Source organism: Rhinoraja longicauda, chromosome 40 (genome assembly GCF_053455715.1).
Source record: "Rhinoraja longicauda isolate Sanriku21f chromosome 40, sRhiLon1.1, whole genome shotgun sequence".
Taxonomy (NCBI): Eukaryota; Metazoa; Chordata; class Chondrichthyes; order Rajiformes; family Arhynchobatidae; genus Rhinoraja; species Rhinoraja longicauda.
In genome coordinates this window covers 3,916,877-3,940,760 of record NC_135992.1, presented here as the reverse complement: position 1 = coordinate 3,940,760, position 23,884 = coordinate 3,916,877, and the positions used below count along the sequence as shown (strand labels likewise).

The following is a 23,884-nucleotide window of genomic DNA, read 5'->3' as shown; positions in this document are numbered from 1 at the left end:
GCATCTGCAATTTTTTTGTCCTACACTTGTCTGTTCTACTTCTTTCATCTCTGTGTCCCGTCAGCGGTAGAGTTGCTGCCTCACTGCACCAGGGACCCGGGTTCGATCCCGACCACGGGTGCTGTCTGTATGGAGTTTGTATGTTCTCCCCGTGACCTGCGAGGGTTTTCTCCGGGAAGCTTTAGTTCCCACCCCCACTCTAAAGACGTGCAGGTTTGTAGGCGAATTGGCTTCTGTAAATTGTCCCCAGTGTGTCGGGTAGAACTAGCTATGGGTGATAGGCGCAAAATGCTGGAGTAACTCAGCGGGTCAGGCAGCATCTCTGGAGAGAAGGAACAGGTGATGTTTCAGGTCTTGGCCTGAAACATCACCCATTCCTTCTCTCCAGAGATGCTGCCTGACCTGCTGAGTTACTCCAGCATTTTGTGTCCAACTATGCTGGTAGTGTCAGGCCTAAATGTCGGTGGCTGGAAACGCTCCTTTGAAATAGTGGTGTTTGGCAGGACACTGCCACTGCTGGGTTTAATGACTTTCTCCGCAGTGGATCGTATAATAAAAGGTAAAACCAATTGGTTCCAGAATCTTTGTAAAAGCGAAGCACAAAATGTCACCGCTCTCTCAGGCTCAGTGACTGCACTGGAGTCAGCTTGCTGCCAGCTGTGCTTTAACGCCTGCAATTGAACCTCCAGCTCTTTGCTGGACCAAATCGGACCATTGTCTCACAGTGTAGGAAGGAACTGCAGACGCTGGTTTAAACCGAAGATAGACACAAAATAACTGGAGTAACTCAGCGGGACAGGCAGCATTTCAGGAGAGAAGGAATGGGTGATGTTTCGGGTCAACACCCTTCCTCAGACGTCTGGAGAAGGGTCTCGACCCGAAACGTCACCCATTGCTTCTCTCCAGAGATGTTGCCTGTCCCGCTGAGTTACTCCAGTGTTTTTAGAACTGAGATGAGGAAAAAAAAAATCAGTCACAGAGTTGTGAATCTGTAGAATTCTCTGCCTCAGAAGGCAGTGGAGGCCAATTCTCTGAATGCATTCAAGAGAGAGCTAGATAGAGCTCTTAAGGATAGCGGAGTCAGGGGGTATGGGGAGAAGGCAGGAACGGGGTACTGATTGAGAATGATCAGCCATGATCACATTGAATGGTGGTGCTGGCTCGCAGGGCCAAATGGCCTCCTCCTGCACCTATTGTCTATTGTTTTGTGTCTCTCTTTGTCTAACAGTGTTTTGTTTCCAACAGAGTCTGATCATCGATGGGAGCTCGGGCCGGGAGCTGTGGGCCGCGGAGCTGGACTGCCGGAGCCAGGGATCGGAGGCAGCCTCGGTCACCCTGTCTGACGGGAGGTCAGCGTTCCTGTTCTGGGCCGGAGAATGCAGAGCAAAGCCTTCGGTGAGTGGACGGAAACCACAGGGGAGCGCGCTCCTTGCTTCTGGGGGTTCCAGGCCAATCTCCAGGTCGCCCCATTCCCACACTGACCTTTCCCCACTGTCAGAGCGACAGAGCTAACTGCATCCACTGGCCCAGGTGTGGACTTTCATTTCGCTGAATATCTCAGCTTAGAACGCCTTGGCCTACCCGACCTCCCGACTGCTAAACACCTGAACTCCCCCTCCCTTTCCCACACTGACCTCTCTGTCCTCGGCCTCCTCCATTGTCAGAGCGAGTCCCAACACAAATTGGAGGAACAGCACCTCGTATTTTTCTTGGGCAGCTTACAACCCAGCTGTTTTGAACATTGGTTTCTCTAACGTCAAGTATCCCTTGATCTCCCTCTCTCTCCGTCCATCCCCCACCCTCGTTCTCCGACTAGTTTCACTGTCCTTCCGATTCATTTTACTGATTGTATGCCTCCTTGTCACCTTTCCCCTCAGCTAACAATGAACCATTCTACATTTCCTTTTCATCGTCTGCTTTGATCTGTCGTTTGCACACCTTACTCTTCCATATCTCTAGTGTCCCTCTCTGCTGACTCAGTCTGAAGAAGGCTCATAGAAACATAAAAAATAGGTGCAGGAATAGGCCATTCGGCCCTTCGAGCCAGCACCCGCCATTCAATCTGATCATGCCTGATCATCCATAATCAGTAGCCCATTCCTGCTTTTTCCCTATATCCCTTGATTCCGTTAGCCCTAAAAACTATATCTAACTCTCTCTTGAAAACATCCAGTGAATTGGCCTCCATTGCCTTCTGTGGCAGAGAATTCCACAGATTCACAACTCTGGGTGAAAAAGTTTTACCTCATCTCAGTCCTAAATGGCCTAACCTTTATTTTTAAAGTGTGACCCTTGGTTTTTGACTCTCCTAACATTCGGAACATTTTTCCAGCATCTGGCCTGTCCAATCCCTTAAGAATTTTATATGTTTCTATTAGATCCCCTCTCATCCTTCTAAATTCCAGTATTTACAAGCTCATTGTAAGCCATCATATATCAGTCCAGCCATCCCGGCAATTAACCTGGTCAGCCATTCCTTCTATCCAGAGATGTTGCCTGTCCCGCTGAGGTACTCCAGCATTTTGTGTGTGTCTTCAGTAGGGTTGCCAACTATCTCACTCCCAAATAGGGGACAAGGTGACGTCACCACCACACGTGATCTCACCCAGCCAGCGGCCACGTGCTCCTGCTCCACCAATGGCGGCCGCCCGGGCTTGGAGGTGGGTTGCTACGCAATCTCCGTTAGGTGGTGCCCGGTCCTCTGGACCTACACTGTCCGGACCTACACTGTTCGGACCTACAGCGCCCCCCAAGCCTACAGTGTCCGGACCTACACTGTCCGGACCTACACTGTTCGTACCTACAGCGCCCCCCAAGCCTACAGTGTCCGGACCTACACTGTCCGGACCTACACTGTTCGTACCTACAGCATCCCCCGAGCCTACAGTGTCCAGACCTACAGTGTCCGGACCTACACTGTCCGGGCCTACAGCATCCGGGCCTACAGCGCCCCCAAGCCTAATATGGGACAAGGGCGGTCCCACACGGGCCAAACCAATTTAGCCCAAAATACGGGATGTCCCAGCTACTACGGGACAGTTGGCAACCCTAGTCTTCAATTACTCCTGGATGGAGGGGCTTGTTGGGCCTTTTAGCTGATAGTTGAGGGCAGATCATGTTGGTGGGTCCGGTGTCGCAGATCGGCCAAACGGGGTAAGGCCGGCTGGGTCCCTCCCCTGAAGGCCGTGGGTGCTGTCTGTGTGGAGTTTGCATGTTCTCCCTGTGACCCCTTAGGTTTCCACCAGTTGCCCCGCTTACCTCCCACATCCCAAAGACGTGCGGGTTCGTCGGTTAATTGACCCTCGGTAAATTGCCCCCTAATGTGTCGGAAGTGGATGTGAAAGATGGTTAACATAGAACTAGTGTGAACGGGTTCTCGATGGTCAGCGTGGACTCAGTGGGCCGAAGGGCCTGTTTCCAGGCTGCATCTCTCCGTTCAATTCAATTCAAAGAAGGGTGTTTGCAACGATTTGGTAGTTGTGTGATTATCATTACTAATTCCAAATTATTAGTTAGAAGTAAAGTCATGATGAACTCGAGTCCCCAGAGTGTTCATTCAGGCCTCTGGATAACTCCACTGCGAGGCCTCTGTTCTGGGGAGCAGGGGGTGGAGAAGCTCAGCCCTGGGGAGTGTTTGTACTGCAGCTCCACCGTGGGGAGTGTTTGTACTGCAGCTCCACCGTGGGGAGTGTGGGTACTGCAGCTCCACCGTGGGGAGTGTGGGTACTGCAGCTCCACCGTGGGGAGTGTGGGTACTGCAGCTCCACCGTGGGGAGTGTGGGTAGTGGAGCTCCACCGTGAGGATTTATTCACAAAATGCTGGAGTAACTCAGCAGGTCGGGCAGCATCTCGGACCACCGTGAGGATTATGGACGAGACAACTCCACTGTGGGGAGCAGGGGTAGAGCAGCTCCACGGTGGGGAGTGTGGGGAGTGGAGCTCCACCGTGAGGATTATGGACGAGACAACTCCACTGTGGGGAGCAGAGGTAGAGCAGCTCCACCGTGCGGAGTGTGGGCATGGCAGCTCCACCGTGGGGATCGTAGGTTGGGCAGCTCTGCCGTGGGGAGTGTGGACGTGGCATCTCCACCCTCGGGTGGGCAGCTCTGCCATGGGGCGGGGGCAGAGGAGGGGAGCCAGTGCCTGCAGGAGGGGGCAGGGAGTGGGAAGAGGAGCAGTCCTTGTGCCCGGGTGCGTGACTCTGCCTCCCTGCCCGTGAGCCTCACGGATGCCCAGTGGCGCACCCTGGGGTGGGGGCAGGTTGGGCTCCCCCTCGCTGGGCCAGAGCCAGTGGTGCCGGTGTCAATGGCGACCGACATTGGGCACAAAAAGCTGGAGTAACTCAGCGGGACAAGCAGCATCTCTGGGGAGAAGGAACGGGTGACGCTTCGGGTCGGTCTAAAGAACGGTCTTGACCCCAAAACGTCACCCATTCCTTCTCTCCAGAGATGCTGCTTGTCCTGCTGAGTTACTGCAGCATTTTGTGTCTATCTGCAGGCCCTTCCTACACATTGGGCACCAGCAGGGCTCTGTGCCGCGGGAGGTGTGTGAGTCCAAGGCGCAGAAGGGCTGAAGGGCCTTTTTCCGCGCTGTACCTCAAAACTAAAAAACCTAAAAAAATTCACCTACAAACCTGCACGTCTTTGGAGTGTGGGAGGAAAGCTGAGATCTGGGAGAAAACCCACGCAGGTCACGGGGAGAACGTACAAACTCCGTGCAGACAAGTGCCTGTAGTCAGGATCGAACCCGGGTCCCCGGCGCTGTGAGGCAGCAGCTCCACCCGCTGCGCCACCGTGCCGCCGTTAAACGTGTTGCTGATCATTGTTCCTCTCTGTTCACTCACAGGCTCAGGGGGGCGACTCTGAGCTGGACGGCCAGTACCGCCTCTACCTCCTGCACCCGGCCTACCCTGGGCTGCTCGTGGAGCTGGCCCACAGCCCCAGCCCCATCACCACCTCCGCCAGTGAGTACCGACCGTACCGCGTCACCACCAGCCCCACACCGGCCCCATAGACAATACATTTACAAGCCCGCAGCCCCGGCCCCGTCACCGCCAGTGAGTACCGCCCACACCGCGTCACCACCAGCCCCACACCGGCCCCATAGACAATATATTTACAAGGTAGAGATACGTGAGAAGGGAACAATGACGTTTAGTGCAAGGTAGAGCCAGTAAAATCCCATCAGAGATAGTCTGAGGGTCACCAATGAGGTAGATAGTTCTCCAGTTGTGGTAGGATGGTTCAGTTGCCTGATAACAGCTGGGAAGAAACTATCCCTGAATCTGGAAGGTTTGTGGGTGCGTGTGGGCACGTGTCTGTGTGTGCATGTCTGTGCGTAATTGTGTGCGTGTGCGCGTGTGCTCTCGTGCATGCGTGTGTCTGCGTGTGTATGTGTGCGTGTGTGTGCGTGCGTGTGCGCATGCCTGTGTGTGAGTGTATGTGTGTGTGTTCTTCAGATTCATGTGTCCTGATCCATTACATGGATAGGAAAGGTTTAGAACGAAAGATACAAAGTGGTGGAGTAATTCAGTGGGTCAGGCAGCATCTCTGGAGAAAAATGATGGGTGATGTTTTGGGTCCAAACCCTTCTTCAGACTGAAGTTGGTTAGGACGACAGGGCATCAGACTGAAGTCTGAAGAAGGGTCCCAACCCGAAACGTTACCCTTCATTTTTCTCCAGCGGTGATACCTGACCCGCTGAGTTACTCCAGCACTCTATGTCTATCTTTGGTATAAACCAGCATCGCCAGTTCTTTGTTTCTTCTAAGGTTTGGAAGGATAGGGGCCAAACGTAGGCAGGTTAGTCCAGTGTAGGTGGGGCATATTGGTCAGCATAGGCAAGTGGGGTCAAAAGGCCTGTTTCCACGCAATGAGCCTATGACCTGAAATATTATCTGTCCATTTCCCTCCACAGATGCTGCCTGACCCTTTTCTCCAGTTCCTCCGGAACTTTGTGCTTTTCTCAAGATTGCAGCATCTGCAGTTGCTTGTGCCTCCAGCAGGTCAGGCTGACTCAGCGGGGGGGAGGATGGGGTGGGTATCAGCACCGTAGCCTGGGAATGGAAAGCCCCATTGCTTAGTCACGGAGACGTACAGCAGGGTTAAAGGTCATTCTCCTTCTGCCTGCCTTCTCCCCCTATCCCTTGATTCCACTAGGCCATAGAGCTCTAACTCTCTCTTAAATTCATCCAATGATTTGGCCTCCACTGTCCTCTGTGGCAGAGAATTCCACAAATTCAGGGTTAAAGGCCCTTCGGCCCATAGACAGTCTGAAGAAGGGGGCCGACCAAAAACGTCACCAGTTCTTTTTCTTCAAAGTTGCTACCTGACCTTGTTAGTTCCTCATTCCACAGATTTAGAAGTAAACCAGCATCTGCAGTTCCTTCTGCAGGCTTCCTTTAGTTTAGTTTAGAGATACAGCGCGGAAACCGACCCTTTGGCCCACCGAGTCCATGCTGAGCCGACCAATGATCACCCTGTACACTAGCACCAACAATAAACCACAGACATTAGGTGCAGGAGGAGGCCATTCGGCCCTTCGCGCCAGCACCGCCATTCACTGTGATCATGGCTGATCATCCACAATCAGTAACCCATTCCTGCCTTCTCCCCATACCCCCTGACTCCGCGATCTTTAAGAGCTCTATCTAACTCTCCATTGAAAGCATCCAGAGAATTGGCCTCCAATGCCTTCTGAGGCAGAGAATTACACAGATTCACAACTCTCTGGGTGAAAAAGTTCTTCCTCATCTCCGTTCTAAATGGCCCCTGGTTCTGGACTGCCCCAACATCGGGAACATGTTACCTGCCTTTAGCGTGTCCCTTAATAATCTTATATGTTTCATAGAAACATTGAAAATAGGTGCAGGAGGAGGCCATTTGGCCCTTCAAGCCAGCACCGCCATTCATTGTGATCATGGCTGATTGTTCACAATCAATAACCCGTGCCTGCCTTCTCTCCCTATCCCTTGATTCCACTAGGCCATAGAGCTCTAACTTTCTCTTAAATTCATCCAATGATTTGGCCTCCACTGTCCTCTGTGGCAGAGAATTCCACAAATTCACAACTCTCTGGGTGAAAAAGTTCCTTCTCACCTCAGTTTTAAATGGCCTCCCCTTTAATCTAAGACTGTGGCCCCTAGTTCTGGACTCGCCCAACATTGGGAACATTTTTCCTGCATCTAGCTTGTCCAGAACTTTTATAATTGTATATGTCTCTATAAGATTCCCTCTCATCCTTCTAAATTCCAGTGAATGCAAGCCCAGTTGCTCCAGTCTTTCAACAAATGACAGTCCCCGCCATTCCGGGAATTAACCTAGTAAACCTACGCTGCACGCCCTCAATAGCAAGAACGTCCTTCCTCAAATTTGGAAACCAAAACTGCACACAGTACACCAGGTGCGGTCTCACTAGGGCCCTGTACAACTGCAGAAGGACAGCTTTGCTCCTGTACTCAACTCCTCGTTATGAAAGCCAACATGCAATTAGCTTTCTTCACTGCCTGCTGTACCTGCATGCGTGTATCCTACACACGAGGGACAATTTTACCGAGGCCTGACCCGCTGAGTTACCCCAGCTTCTCGGTGTCCATCTGCAGTTCTTTCCTGCACTAAAGGGTCCCCAGTTGCTTTGTGGGATTGTCACTGAACAATAATAGCCAGCTCGCTACTCGAGGGCACGTGGCCGCTCCCCTGGTCAGAGGGGAAGAGGTCAGACTTTGAAGCCAAAGGGAGAGGCCAAGAGATTTTGCGAAGCTGCTTCTGGAGGTTGCCGGTCTCAACAGCAGCCGTGACGGAGAAATGTATAGGAAAAAAAACTGCAGATGCTGGTTTGAACCAAAGTTAGGAATAAAAAACAAAATGTTGGAGTGCCTCAGCGGGTCAGGCAGCATCTCGGGAGAGAGGGGATGAATGGGTGACGTTTCGTGTCGAGACCCTGCTCCTGTTACTAAAGATCTCTGCCGTTTTCCTACAGCCCGAATGTGGGAACAAAGGAAGGATGCACTGCATGTGTCTGTGACCAGCGGCTCCGGCCAAGCCACCCACAGGGGCCGGATGGGGCCGCTGCTCGTCAGCACGGTGGGGCTGAAGTGGGCGATCCTGCACAGCCGGCTGCTGGCTCTGGACGGGGTGCACATCAACGCCCCGTCCGTCAGGGAATTCCTCTCGCAACTCCGCTTCAGCACGGATCTCCAGCAGTGACAGGTGAGCGCACACCAGCGTCCGATCACCATCCTGCCCCCTCCTCCTCACCACCACGAACACCCAGCGCACGTGTGGACGCCAGCGTCCATTCACCATCCTCCCCCCTCCTCCTCCCCACCACCACAAACACCCAGCGCACGTGTGGACCTCAGCATCCGTTCACCATTCCCCCCCCCCCCTCCCCACCACCACCACGAGCACCCAGCGCACGTGTGGACACCAGCGTCCGTTCACCATCCCCCCCCTCCCTACCACCACGAACACCCAGCGCACGTGCGGCACGGTGGCGCAGCGGGTAGAGCTGCTGCCGCACCGCGCCAGAGACCCGGGTTGGATCCCGACCTTGGGTGCTTTTTTATATCAAAAAATTCCAGTAATAAATATTTACAAAAACATTTTCTTTTCAGAAACCCCATCCGACATTCCCGGAGGTTATACATTCAATGCAGATATTTATTGCCACATTTACCCAGTATCCCTTATTTGGAGGGGCGTCTCTCTCCAGCCACACCCTGCCCCCCATGTCCAGCAGCGGAAGGACCCTAGACTGTGGTCCTCCCCCACAGGGCCTTGGCGTTGGCTGCACCGAGCTTCAGTGCGTCCCTCAGCACGTACTCCTGCAGTCTGCAGCGGGCCAGTCGGCAACATTCCCCGACGGACAGCTCGCTCCGCTGGGAGGCCAACAAAGCTCGGGCAGACCAAAGAGCGTCTTTCACCGAGTTGATGACCTTCCAGCAGCACTCGATGTCAGTCTCCGAATGCGTCCCTGGGAACAGTCCGTAGATCACAGAGTCCTCTGTGACGGAGCTGCTGGGAATAAATCGTGACAGGGACCCCTGCAGACCTCTCCAGACTCTCTTGGCAAATCCACACTCTGTGAAGAGGTGGGCAAAAGTCTCCTCTCCGTAGCAGCCGTCCCGAGGGCAGCGTGCGCTGGTAGTGAGGTTCCGGCGGTGCTGCCTGTGTGGAGCTGGTGCGTTCTCCCCGTGACCAGCGTGGGTGATGAAACTAGCAGCTTCCTCACCACAGTGCAGCCAATGCAGCACCACAAACAGCTGGTGCACCGGCACCATGCGATAAGACTTTATTCATCATCCCCAGAGGCAGATTGGTCTGCCGACAGTCACGACACACATGGTGCGCAAAAACCTGAAATTAAAAACAAAACGATAAAGACAAGCGACTGCTGGCTGGCTGCCGTGTGCACAGTGCCTTCACCGGAACAAACGAACAAACAAACCGACCTATCCCCTGGGCTGGGGACTCTAAACTAGAGTGCCCCCCCCCCCTCCCGCACACCGGGTCTCCCTTGTTCTTCACTACACCCCCCTCCCCACGCCTGGTCCCCATTGTCTTTCCCTCCCCCCTCACGTTCATCGATCGCAAGGCCCAACCGCCACTGAGGCTCCCGTCGCCACCACCCCCGAGGCCCCTTCGGCCCAGACAGGCCTCGACGCCTGGCTTCACCGCGGTCCCCTGGGGGGAGGCCTGTGGGGCGGGGCGGGGGCCTAGCGGGACATGCTCCGGTCAGTTGCGTGGTTGTTTGGCGGGTGGATCAGGCCCACGTAGCTGATCATCATCCATCCCTTATCTGCTTCTACAGCATCAACCCCACTATAGATCCCCCCCCCCCTTCCCCTTACTCCATTTATGTTGCTCATCTCTTCCCATTTCGGTGGGGCAGTGGTAGAGCTGCTGCCTCACAGCACCAGGAACCCGGGTTCAATCCCGACCTCGGGTGCTGTCTGTACGGAGCTGATACGTTCTCCCTGTGACTGCGTGGGTTTTCTCCGGGTGCCCCGGTTTCCTCCCACGCTGCGGCAGACCGTAAATAGTGAGCGGGACTGTTGAATCTCCGTTACCTTTCTACGTTTCACCCTGACAGTAAAATTGCTCCTTCTCTTTATCAGGTTGTGAACTCGTCCTTTCGGCCGAGTCCGCACTGCATCGCACCCACCGTTTGCATCCATCGCTGTTTACGCTGCGTCCCCGTGATGTTCCGGCCCGTCCCCCGCGGGCAACATCCGCATCCTTGCCAACCCGACAGCCAGCCTGGCGGGAAGACCGCGCCGGAGATGAAGGTAACGCGGCGGCTGATGGGAGAGGGCGCTCCGGGAGCGCAGCATTCCCTGCTCCCAGGGAGTGCCATTCCCTCTACCCCTTGCCCTCTGCCGCACTCTCCTCGTCCCTGCTCCCCCCTCGTGCCAGCCTGGTCTCAGAGGGCACTTTCGCCGCGAGGATTCGACCTCCGTAGGGCGTGCTTCTCCGGGGACCATTTCCACCCGGTACTGTTTACATTGTGTGTAGGAACAAGGAACTGCAAATGCTGGTTTACAAGAAAAACAATAGACACAAAGTACTGGAGAAACTCGGCAGGTCAGGCAGCATCGCTGGAGAACAGGGACAGGTGACGTTTCGGTTTTGGATCTTCATTGTAAGGGGGGGGGGGGGGAGAAAGCAGGAAGAGAGTAGGGGCAGGAAAAAGTGGCAGGTAATAGAACTCTTTCCCCCCTCCCCCTCACCTGTGTTCACCCATTACCTGCCACGCTTTGTACTGCCTCTCCTCTTTCCCAGCCTTCTTCACCCCTCCCCCCCCCCCCCCCCCACCCCCCCCCTTACAATCAGTCTGAAGTAGGGTCCTGACCCAGGGTTGCCAACTGTCCCGTATTACCCGGGACATCCCGTATATTGGGCTAAATTGGTTTATCCCGTACAGGACCGCCCTTGTCCCGAATTAGGCCCGGGGGCGCTGTAGGCCCGGGGGCCGCTATAGGCCGAGATAGTGTAGGCCCAGAGACCCAGGCACCGCCTATCGGAGGTTGCATAGCAACCCGCCTCCCGGCCCAGGTGGCCGCCATTGGTGGAGCGAGAGCTCGTGGCAGCTGGCTGGGTGAGGGCACGTGGGGCACGGGGTGGCGATGTCACCTTTTGTCCCTTATTTGGGAGTGAGATAGTTGGCAACCCTATTCCGACCTGAAACGTCACCTATTCCTTTTCTCCACAGATGCTGTCTGACCCACCAAGTTACTCCAGCACTTTGTGTCTGTCTTTGTGACACTTTATGTCTTACTGTTGTTCTGCTCCCGAATGCCCTGTAATGGCTCCGATGTTGTATGTTGGTTGTTGCTGCATTCACTACAAGTTTAGTTTAGAGATACAGCGTGGAAACAGGCCCCTCGTCCCACTGTGTCCGCGCCGACCAGTGATCCCCCCCTACACCAGTTCCATCCCACACACTAGGGACAATTTACAGAACCCAATTAACCTACAAACCTGCACGTCTCTGGAATGTGGGGGGAAACCGGAGCACCCGGGGAAAACCCACACAGGTCACGGGGAGAACGTACAAACTCCACACAGACAGCACCCGTAGTCAGGACCGAATCCAGGTCTCCAGCGCTGTGAGGCAGCGACTCCACCGTGTGTCACCGTGCCGCCCATCTCCTGCTCCTGACCCTGGGAGCGGCAGCTGTAAAACACCAGTCGCTCCCAGAACAGTGGGATGTGAACAGGGTGAACATGGAGAGGGATGGGGGATCAGGATGTGAGTTTGGAGTAGGGTTGCCAACTATCTCACTCCCAAATAAGGGACGAGGTGACGTCATTGCCCCGCGACCCACGTGACCTCACCCAGCCAGCGGCCACGTGTTCCCGCTCCACCAATGGCGGCCACCCGGGCTGGGAGGCAGGTTGCAACGCAACCTCCGTTAGGCGGCGCCCGGGCCTCCAGACTTACACTGTCCAAACCTACAGCGGCCCCCCGGGCCTACACTGTCCGGGCCTACACTGTCCGAACCTACAGCGGCCCCCCGGGCCTACACTGTCCGGGCCTACACTGTCCGGCCCTACAGTGTCCGGGCCTACAGTGTCCGGGCCTACAGTGTCCAGGCCTACACTGTCCGGGCCTACAGTGTCCGGGCCTAGGGTGTCCGGGCCTACACTGTCCGGGCCTACACTGTCTGGGCCTACACTGTCCGGGCTTACAGCGCCCCCGGGCCTAATACGGGACAAGGGCGGTCCCGTATGGGACAAAGCAGTTAAACCCAAAATACGGGATGTCCCGGCTAATACGGGACAGTTGGCAACCCTAGTTTGGAGGCAGTGGGATCGGAAGGACTCAGACTGAACAAGCTGGCATATGAGGGGCTTGCTCTGGGTGGGAGCGCAGGAGTGGGTTTAGGGAGAATGGACTGGGGGTTGGGGGACTGGAGCGGGGAGAATATAGTGGAGGGTGAGAGGTGGGGGAGAGGGGAGGGAGGAGTGGACTCTGAGGTGTGGAGTGAGGGTAGGGTGAGGTGTGAGATGGAGAGGAGATGGGAGAGAGGAGAAGGCTGTGAGGTACAGGGAGAGAGAGGTTAGTGTAGGGGAGAGTGAAGTGGGTAGAAACAGAAACATAGAAAATAGGTCAGGAAGAGGCCATTTGGCCCTTCGAGCCAGCACCGCCATTCATTGTGATCATGGCTGATCATCCACAATCAGTAACCCGTGCCTGCCTTCTCCCCATATCCGTTGATTCCACTAGCCCCTAGAGCTCTATCTAACTCTCTTAAATCCATCCACTGCCCTCTGGCAGAGAATTCCACAGATTCACAACTCTCTGGGTGAAAAAGTTTCTTCTCACCTCAGTTTTAAAAGGCCTCCCCTTTATTCTCAGACTGTGGCCCCTGTGGTAGAGTGGGGGAGATGGGGGAGAGGAGTGGGTTGTGTAGGGGTTGGGAGGAGAGATTGGAGTAGAGGGGATGGTGGGGGGTGAGGGAGGAGTGTAGGATTGGGAGCAGTGGACCACCAGCGGTGAGAAGTGTGGGGGAGAGTGAGATGTGGGGGGGGGGGGGGTGGGAGGGAGGAGTGTAGGATTGGGAGGAGTGGACCACCAGCGGTGAGAAGTGTGGGGGAGAGTGAGATGTGGGGGTGGGGAGTGTGGTGTGTCGGGGCTGAGGGATATGAGGTGTGGGAGTGGGCCAGGAGTTGCGTACACTCACAGCTAACCCTGAATAGAACCGAGTTGGCTGAGAGAGTGGAGATGGGAGGGGATGAGATCGAGAGGTGTGGGGTTTAGTTTAGAGATACAGCACAGAAACAGGCCCTTTGGCCCACCGGGCCCGCGCCGACCAGCGATCCCCGCACATTAACACTATCCTACACCCACTAGGGACAATATTTACATTTACCAAGCCAATCAACTTACAAACCGGGGGAGTCCAGAACAAGGGGCCACAGTTTAAGAATAAGGGGTAGGCCATTTAGAACGGAGATGAGGAAGAACTTTTTCAGTCAGAGAGTGGTGAAGGTGTGGAATTCTCTGCCTCAGAAGGCAGTGGAGGCCAGTTCGTTGGATGCTTTCAAGAGAGAGCTGGATAGAGCTCTTAAGGATAGCGGAGTGAGGGGGTATGGGGAGAAGGCAGGAACGGGGTACTGATTGAGAGTGATCAGCCATGATCGCATTGAATGGCGGTGCTGGCTCGAAGGGCTGAATGGCCTACTCCTGCACCTATTGTCTATTGTCTATTGTCTAAACCTTTACGTCTTTGGAGTGTGGGAGGAAACCGAAGATCTTGGAGAAAACCCACGCAGGTCACGGGGAGAACGTACAAACTCCGTAGAGACGGCACCCGTAGTCGGGATCGAACCCGGGTCTCCGGCGCTGCATTCGCTGTAAGTCAGCAACTCCACCATTAGCAAATTTGCAGATGATACTAAGCTGGGGGGTAGTGTGAATTGTGAGGAAGATGCAATAAGGCTGCAGGGTGACTTGGACAGGTTGTGTGAGTGGGCGGATACATGGCAGATGCAGTTTAATGTAGATAAGTGTGAGGTTATTCACTTTGGAAGTAAGAATAGAAAGGCAGATTATTATCTGAATGGTGTCAAGTTAGGAAGAGGGGATGTTCAACGAGATCTGGGTGTCCTAGTGCATCAGTCACTGAAAGGAAGCATGCAGGTACAGCAGGCAGTGAAGAAAGCCAATGGAATGTTGGCCTTCATAACAAGAGGAGTTGAGTATAGGAGCAAAGAGGTCCTTCTACAGTTGTACCGGGCCCTGGTGAGACCGCACCTGGAGTACTGTGTGCAGTTTTGGTCTCCAAATTTGAGGAAGGATATTCTTGCTATTGAGGGCGTGCAGCGTAGGTTCACTAGGTTAATTCCCGGAATGGCGGAACTGTCGTATGTTGAAAGGCTGGAGCAATTAGGCTTGTATACACTGGAATTTAGAAGGATGAGGGGGGATCTTATTGAAACATATAAGATAATTAGGGGATTGGACACATTAGAGGCAGGAAACATGTTCCCAATGTTGGGGGAGTCCAGAACAAGGGGCCACAGTTTAAGAATAAGGGGTAGGCCATTTAGAACGGAGATGAGGAAGAACTTTTTCAGTCAGAGAGTAGTGAAGGTGTGGAATTCTCTGCCTCAGAAGGCAGTGGAGGCCAGTTCGTTGGATGCTTTCAAGAGAGAGCTGGATAGAGCTCTTAAGGATAGCGGAGTGAGGGGGTATGGGGAGAAGGCAGGAACGGGGTACTGATTGAGAGTGATCAGCCATGATCGCATTGAATGGCGGTGCTGGCTCGAAGGGCTGAATGGCCTCCTCCTGCACCTATTGTCTATTGTCTACCGCTGCGCCACCGTGCCGGTCTTGGTGTTGTGTGAGGCAGGGTGGGTGGGATGGAAGGATGTGTGTGGGATGGTGGCGATATGTCCGGGGTGGGGTTGGGGGTGTGTGGATGGGGTGTGGGAGGGTGTAGATGGCTGGGGTGGGGGGTGATACATGAGGTGTGTTTTGGGTGGGGTGGGAGTGCGGGGAATGTTTAGGACCCTCTTGCCCGTATCAGCGGGCCTGGTGTTCCCCTGGTTCAGCCACACATGGTGCCAGTGCCTCGGCCCCAGTGCCCACTGGCGCTGCTGTACACACTGGAGCGCCGTGGCAGATCGTAAACCACCCGGTGGGCTCCACAGGTGCTGCCCGACCTGCTGAGTCTTTCCTGCTCTAGGCTTCCATTCAGAATTCCATCAGCTGTAGATTTTGCTTTTTGAAGTCACTATAAAGTTTACCCTGTTACTGAATATATTAATGTGAACCTGTGTTGATAAATGTATGGAAATATGCTGTGAACTAATTATTTATATGCATATATTGACATAAATTATGAAGGGGTTGGTATACCCTAAACCAGTTGAGATGAAGCTTCCAGTTTTATTATTATTACATGTCTGTGTGTTCACAATATTTATTTCCACAGAATAGTTTTTGGTCAAATCTGCTACAAAGCCCAGCCCTCAATACTCTTTGTGCAGGAAGGAACTGCAGATGCTGGTTTACACCGAAGATAGACACAAAATGCTGGAGTAACTCAGCGGGGACCCTTTTTGTTTTTTTTAGTTTAGTTTAGAGATACAGCGCGGAAACTGGCCCTTTCGGCCCACCGAGTCCGCGCCGACCAGCGATCCCCGCACATTAACACTATCCTACACCCCACTAGGGACAATTTTTACATTTACCAAGCCAATTAACCTACAAACCTGCACGTCTTTGGAGTTTGGGAAGATCTCGGAGAAAGCCCACGCAGGTCACGGGGAGAACGTACAAACTCCGCCCATCAGCACCCGTAGTCGGGATGGAACCCGGGTCTCCGGCGCTGCATTCGCTGTAAGGCAGCAACTCTACCGCTGCGCCAAGTCGATGGGTTCTTCTGAAGAAAGGTTCCGACCCGTCTTTTCCCTTCAGAGATGCTGCCTGACCCGCCGTGCCTATCCTCGATACTCAGGGGGTTCAGTCAGAAGTGTTGTATATCTATCTCAGTCGCGATGTCAATTTCACACTGGCTTTTATCGCAGATCCAGAATCATGCCATCGTCTTTGCTCTTTAATCTTTGCTGTGGGAATTTAGATGTTGCTTCTATTCGAGGCAGTGCGGTAACGCTGCAGTCAGCTTCAGGCACGAAGGCAACCAAGCCCTGGATTACAGGCTGGTTCTCCCGCCACACTGTCCCATCCATGTGTATAACATCATGACACGAATAGATCTTTTAATGAGGTGTATAAAATCATGACAGGAATAGATCGGGTGGATGCACAGAGTCTCTTGCCCAGAGAAGGGGAATCGAGGACCAGAGGACATAGGTTCAAGGTGAAGGGGAAAAGATTTAATAGGAATCTGATAGGTAACTTTTTCACACAGAGGGTGGTGGGTGTATGGAACGAGCTGCCAGAGGAGGTAGTTGAGGCTGGGACAATCCCAACGTTTAAGAAACAGACAGGTACATGGATAGGACGGGTTTGGAGGGATATGGACCAAGCGCGGGCAGGTGGGACTAGTGTAGCTGGGACATGTTGGCCGGTGTGGGCAAGTTAGGCCGAAGGGCCTGTTTCCACACTGTATCACTCTATGAAGGGCCTGTTTCCACACTGTATCACTCTATGAAGGGCCTGTTTCCACACTGTATCACTCTATGAAGGGCCTGTTTCCACACTGTATCACTCTATGACTATCTCGTGGCAGTCTGTGCATGGCGGTGGGACGGTGTGGGGGGGGGGGGGGGAGAGAGGGGTTGCGTGAGGCTTTGATCTCACAGCGGAATACTTGGACCACTCTTCGGACCATCTGACCCTGATCCCCATGTCCAACCATCTCACCTCATGTGTTCTGCAGTTTATCACATGTACAACACGGAACACGGACAGCTGTGGAGGCCAAGTCAATGGATATTTTTATAGCAGAGATAGATAGATTCTTGATTAGCATGGGTGTCAGGGGTTACGGGGAGAAGGCAGGAGACGGGTTGAGAGGGAGAGATAGAGCAGCCATGACTGAATGGTGTAGCAGACTCGATGGGCCGAATGGCCGAATTCTGCTCCGATGACGTACAATCGCAATCACAATAAAAAACTTTATTAGCCAAGTGTGTTTTGCAACATACGAGGAACTTCATTTGCGGTACAGTCATAACAATAAAAAGCAACAGGACACACAAAATACATTTTAACATGAACATCCGCCACAATGAATCCTCCACATTCCTCACTGTGATGGAAGGTGAAATAAAAGTTCAATCTCTCCCTTCTTTGTCCTCCAGCGGTCGGGGGCCTCTAACCTTCCGTTGACAGAATGATCTTGACTCCCGTAGCCGACGGCGAGCTTTCCTCGTTGGGGCGATCAAGCTCCTTCATCGGGGGGGGGGCATCTCAGCTCCCCGCGCCGGCGATCTACCCCGGGTCGGGACCAGTCAAACCTCGAGCAGCATTTGGAGCTCCCGACCGGTCTCAACCCGAGACTGCGAGCTCCTGATGTTAAAGTCTGCAGGCTGCATTGGAGCGTCGATCCCAGGCAAGGGATCACAGGCTCAGATGGTAAATCCAAGCCCCCGCGGGGACTCAAGGTCAGTCCCAGGGAAGACCACCAGCTCCGTGATGTTAGGCCGCAGAGCGACCGGAGATACCATCCGGAAAACAATCGCATCTCCGGCAAGGTAAGAGATTGGACAAAAGTTTCCCCCGACCCCCTCTCCCATCCCCCACATAAAACAAACCAGAGAACATTTGCACAGACTTTTAAAACGTACCAAAAATAACAAAAGAGTTTGAAAAGGACAGACAGACTGTAGGCGAGGCAGACCCCCGAACGTATTCCTGGTACATCCAGTCTGAAGAAGAATCTTGACCCGAAATGTAACCTATTCCCTTTCTCCAGAGGTGCTGCCTGACCCGCTGAGTTACTCCAGCATTTTGCGTTAATATTCCAAAGTCTCTTAAAAGCCACGGTTGTATCTGCCTCCACCACCACCCCTGGCAGCACGTTCCAGCCACTCACCACCTATTGTGTGTAAAAAAACCTTGCCCCACACACCCCTGTAAGAGACAGGTTTGAGGCTCATTGAGGAGGCACTGTGAACTGTTTTGTATGTGCTGTTATGTTTGTGTGCTACTGTATGTTTCATTTTTTCCTTAGTACCTAATCAGATGTACAGCACTTTGGTCAATGTGGGTTGTTTTTAAATGTGCTATACAAATAAAATTGACTTGACTTGACTTGTAAATGTTGCCCTGACACACCTCCCCCTGATACATGCTTTCAGTTTTCTGACGATCGCGTGCTTGTCATTGGTAGTGGGAGTGTGGGAGATTCCCCTCTCCCCAGACGGGCTGAAATCTGCTGCCCAATCTGCCTTGGCCTGTGCAGCAATTAATATGAATACTACATAGAGTCTTCTAGCGTGGAAACAGGCCCTTCGGCCCAACTTGCTCACGCACGTCCCATCTACACTTGGGTTGCCAACTGTCCCGTGTTAGCCGGGACATCCGGGCTAAATTGGTTTGTCCCGTATGGGATCGCCCTTGTCCCGTATTAGGCCTGGGGGGGTGCTGTAGGCCCCAGACGCTGTAGGTCCGGACAGTGTAGGTCCAGTGGTCCGGGCACCGCCTAACGGAGGTTGCGTAGCAACCCGCCTCCCGGCTAGGCGGCGACCATTGGTGGATCAAGAGCACATGGCTGCTGGCTGGGTGAGGTCACGTGGGGCCGCGAGGCGGTGATGTCACCTTGTCCCTTATTTGGGAGTGAGATAGTTGGCACCCCTAATCTCTACAGACCCACCTACCTATATTTGGCCTATATCCCTTTAAACCTGTCCTATCCATGTACGCATCTAAATGTTTTTTTTAATGTTGCCTCAACTATCTCCTCCAGCAGCTCGTTTCATACACCCACCACCCTTTGTGTGAAAAAGTTACCCCTCAAGTTCCTATTAAATCTTTCCCCCATCACTGTAAACCTATGTCCTTTGGTTCTCGATTCCCCTACTCTGGGCAAGAGACTCTACCCGATCTATTCCCCTCATGATGTGTAAGAAGGAACTACAGATGCTGGTTTACAACAAAGATGGACACAAAATGGTGGAGTCAGGCAGCGAATCTGGAGAAATGGAATGGGTGACGTTTTGGGTCGAGACCCTTCTTCAGACTAAGAGTCAGGGGAAAGAGAAATGGGAGATATAGATGGTGTCAAAGAGAATGAATTGAGTCTGAAGAAAGATATGCAAAAAAGTAACAATGATCAAGGAAAGGTGGAGCCCACAATGATCCATTGTTGGCTGTGGTATAGGTGATGAACAGACAATGAAACTCAACTGGACGACAGCGAAACTAGTGCAACGACTAGAGTGGGGGAGGGGCGGAGAGAGAGGGGATGCAAGATTTACTTGAAGTTAGAGAAATCAATATTCACCACAACATCTCTGGAAAATAGGAATGGGTGACGTTTTGGGTGGGGACCTTTCTTTAGACTGCAATCTGAATACCACAAAAGGATAGACACAAAATGGTGGAGTGAGTCAGCGGGACAGGCAGCATCTCTGGAGAGAAGGAGTGGGTGATGTCTGGGGTCGAGACCCTGATCTGTCTTCCAGTGTAAACAGCAGTGGGACCGGCCCGGGTGATGGAGACGGTCTCAGGATCGCTGGCTGCTTTGTGTAGGGAAAAAACTGCAGACGCTGGTTAAAATCAAAGGTCGACACACAATGCTGGGGTAACTCAGCGGGTCAGGGGAGAGAAGGAATGGGCGACGTTTCGGGTCGAGACTCTTCTTCAGACCGCGAGTCAGGGGAAAGGGAAACGAGAGATATAGACGGTGATACAGAGAGTGAATTGAGTCTGAAGAAGTGTCTCGACCCGAAACGTCACCAGTTCCTTCTCTCCTAGAGAGGCTGCCTGACCCGCTGAGTTACTCCAGCATTGTGTGTCCACCGCTGGCTGCTTTGTCTCTTGCTGGCCTCTGTGGCTGCTCGCCTCTGTGTGCGTGAGAATCAAACCGCACGTGAATCCCAGGGCGACACGTTAAATCCGCCCTCTCCTCCCTTCAGGCTGACAATAAAGACCAGAAATGAGAAGCTGGAAGCGGCTCTGTGCAGTGTGCCGAGTTTTTATTCAACAGCGGTTAAGAAAATCAGTCTGCCGTTGTTGCCAGGGTGACGGTTATTCCGGTTGTTGGCCACTTCATCCCACCGCCCCGCTGTGCTGCTGCACAAGGGAATATAGCCCAACGTAGGGTTGCCAACTGTCCCGTATTAGCCGGGACATCCCCTACTTTGGGCTAAATTGTACAGGGCCCTAGTGAAACCGCACCTGGAGTACTGTATGCAGTTGTACAGGGCCCTAGTGAGACCGCACCTGGAGTACTGTATGCAGTTGTACAGGGCCCTAGTGAGACCGCACCTGGAGTACTGTATGCAGTTGTACAGGGCCCTAGTGAGACCGTACCTGGAGTACTGTGTGCAGTTGTACAGGGCCCTAGTGAGACCGTACCTGGAGTACTGTGTGCAGTTTTGGTCTCCAAATTTGAGGAAGGATATTCTTGCTATTGAGGGCGTGCAGCGTAAGTTTACTAGGTTAATTCCCGGAATGGCGGGACTGTCGTATGTTGAAAGACTGGACGACTGGGCTTGTATACACTGGAATTTAGAAGGATGAGAGGAGATCTTATCGAAACGTATAGGATTATTAAGGGGTTGGACACGTTGGAGGCAGGAAACATGTTCCCAATGTTGGGGGAGTCCAGAACAAGGGGCCACAGTTTAAGAATAAGGGGTAGGCCATTTAGAACTGAGACGAGGAAAAACATTTTCAGTCAGAGAGTTGTGAATCTGCGGAATTTTCTGCCTCAGAAGGCAGTGGAGGCCAATTCTCTGAATGCATTCAAGAGAGAGCTAGATAGAGCTCTTAAGGATAGCGGAGTCAGGGGGTATGGGGAGAAGGCAGGAACGGGGTACTGATTGAGAATGATCAGCTATGATCACCTTGAATGGCGGTGCTGGCTCGAAGGGCCGAATGGCCTCCTCCTATTGTCTATTGTCTATAAATCAACGTTTGTCCCGTACGGGACCGCCCTTGTCCCACATTAGTACGGTCGCCAACTTCCTCACTCCCAAATACAGGACAGAGGGTGACGTCACCGCCCCGCGCCCCACGTGACCTCACCCAGCCAGCAGCCACGTGCTCCCGCTCCACCAATGGCGGCCGCCATTGGTGGAGCGGGAGCGCGTGGCCGCTGGCCGGGCGAGGTCACGTGGGGGCGCGGGGCGGTGACGTCACCCTCTGTCCCATATTTGGACGTGAGGAAGTTGGACAACCCTGTCCACACGTGACTGACCGTACACAAGGGTCGCTGGACGTTTGTGCAGGAAGGAACTGCAGATGCTGCTTTTATATCGAAGGTGGACACAAAGCGCTGGAGTAACTCGGCGGGACAGGCAGCGACTCCGGAGGTGAAGGGACGGGTGGCGTTTTGGGTCTTCAGTCGAGGGGTCCTTCTGAAGACCCACCCTTTTTCTCCAGAGATGCTGCCTGACCCGCTGAGTTGCTCCAGCACTCCAGTGTGGGGAAGAAACCGGAGAAAACCAACGCAGTCTCAGGGAGACCATACGGACAACACCCATAGTCGGGATGGAACCCGGGTCTACGGCGCTGTAAGGCGGCAACTCTACCGCTGCGCCACCGTGATGCTCTAAGTACCTCCAGTACCCCCCCCCCACCCCTCAGTACAGGTATATATGTACCCAACCCAACAGACTCTCTACCTGCCCCAACACACCTCATGTGCCCTCAGTACAGGTGTATCAATACCCTGCCCGTGCACACGTCTCAGTTCCCCGGCCACTTCTTGACATCGGGGTGTCTCTCTACCTGTTCAGGAGCAAATTAGGCCATTCGGCCCATCAGGCCTGCTCCACCATTCAATCATGGCTGATCTATTTTCCCCTCTGAACCCTATTCTCCTCCGCCTAACCCCTGACACCCCGTACTAATCAAGAATCTGTCGATCTCTGCCTTAAAAATATTCATTGTCTTGGCCTCCACAACCGTCTGTGGCAATGAGTTCCGCAGATTCACCACCCGCTCCGACGAAAGAAATTCCTCCTCATCTCCTTCCTAAAAGAACGTCCTTTGATTCTGAGGCTGTGCCCTCTCTGGTCCTAGACTCTCCCACCAGTGGAAACATCCTCTCCACATCCACTCTATCCAGGCCGCTCACTATTCAGTACGTTTCAATGAGGTCCCCCCCTTCATCCTTCTGAACTCCAGCGAGTACAGGCCCAGTGCCGTAAAAACGCTCGTCATGTGTTGACCCGCTCATATCCCGGGGTCATTCTCGTTGAGTCCCGTATGTTTCGGTGGGGACATGTGGCCCTGCCTCTCCCGTGCCGGCCCTGGTGTAACATAAACCTGTGTAGAATCCACCCGGTCTATCATCCTGGTTTGTTTGTCAAACACTCATCGTATGTTAACCCCGCTCATCATATGTTAAACCTCCTCTGGACCCTCTCCAGAGCCAGCACATCCTTCCTCAGATATGGTGCCTAAAATTGCTCGCGGTGCTCCAAATTACCAGCGCCATAAAGAGACTCAACATTACATCTCTGGTTTTGCATACAAGCCCTCGTGAAATAATTGCTGGCATTAAGTTTGCTTTTGTTGCTAAGTCATGTTGGAGGTGATGAGATTGTCACCCCTCGTCCACCGCCTCACATCCATTTATATCCCATAAAATACAATCTTAGCCCATCTGCCGGGGAGTGAAGTTAATTGTTAATGATGCGCTGTGCGTCGGCGGGGAGCTGAGCGATTGTTCCCTGCTGATGAAAAGCAAGGCGTCTCAGGATCAATCTTTTGCTTATCTCTGTATTGGATGCTGGTTTAAACCGAAGATAGATACAAAGTGCTGGAGCAACTCAACGGGTCAGGCAGCATCTCTGGAGAAAAGGGGTTTCAGGTCAAGGGCCTTCTTCAGACTGAGAGTCTGGGGAGAGGGAAACGAGAGACATAGACAGTGATATAAAGAGATGTGGAACAATGAAAGATATGAAAAAAGTAACGATGATCAAGGAATAGGTCCATTGTTAGTTTAGTTTAAAGATACAGGGCGGAAACAGACCCTTCGGCCCCTCGAGTCCACGCCAACCTGCGACCCCGCACACATTCACACTATCCTACACACACTAGGGACAATTTACATTTGGACCAAGCAAATCAGCCTACAAACCTGTGCGTCTTTGGAGTGTGGGAGGAAACCGGAAGCACCTGGAGAAAAACCCACGCAGGTCACGGGGAGAATGTGCAAACTCCGTACAGACAGCACCCATAGTCAGGATCGAACCCAGGTCTCCGGCGCTGTGAGGCAGCAACTCTACCGCTGCGCCACCGTGGGCCTGAGGTGTGGTCTAGGTGAAAAACTGACAATGAAACTCACAGGACAACAGTGAAACTAGTACAACGACTAGGGTGGGGGGAGGGACAGAGAGAGAGGGATGCAAGGGTTACTTAAAGTTAGAAAGTTAATATTCATAGCGCTGGATTGTAAGCTGCCCAAATAAAATACTGTATGAGGGGCAGTTCCTCCAATTTGTGCGTGGCCTCTCTCTCTGGTGTCTATGCCGAGCTAACCATTCACACTAGGGTTGCCAACTGTCCCGTATTGGCCGGACATCCTGTATTTTTGGGCTAAATTAGTTTGTCTCTTGTCCCGTATTAGTAGGGTTGCCAACTTCTTCGCTCCACAAATACGGGACAAGGTGACAACCACGCCCCGCGTGACCTCACCCAGCCAGCGGCCACGTGCTCCCGCTCCACCAATGGCGGCCGCCATTGGTGGAGCGGGAGCGCGTGGCCGCTGGCTGGCTGGGTGAGGTCACTTTGG

The 23,884-nt window shown here is 53.3% G+C and overlaps 1 protein-coding gene across 1 annotated transcript in view; it reads left to right on the top strand.

Moving 5' to 3' along the window:
* fam234b (family with sequence similarity 234 member B) overlaps nt 1-12,382 on the top strand; it is a 70,493-nt gene extending 58,111 nt beyond the window's left edge. The window contains exons 10-13 of the mRNA XM_078430427.1: nt 1,246-1,395; nt 4,846-4,963; nt 7,978-8,207; nt 10,118-12,382. Of these exons, the coding sequence (XP_078286553.1) occupies nt 1,246-1,395; nt 4,846-4,963; nt 7,978-8,204 (495 nt within the window). The 3' untranslated portion in view covers nt 8,205-8,207; nt 10,118-12,382. The remainder of the gene's footprint in view (nt 1-1,245; nt 1,396-4,845; nt 4,964-7,977; nt 8,208-10,117) is intronic.
* Nucleotides 12,383-23,884: the final 11,502 nt, after the last annotated feature.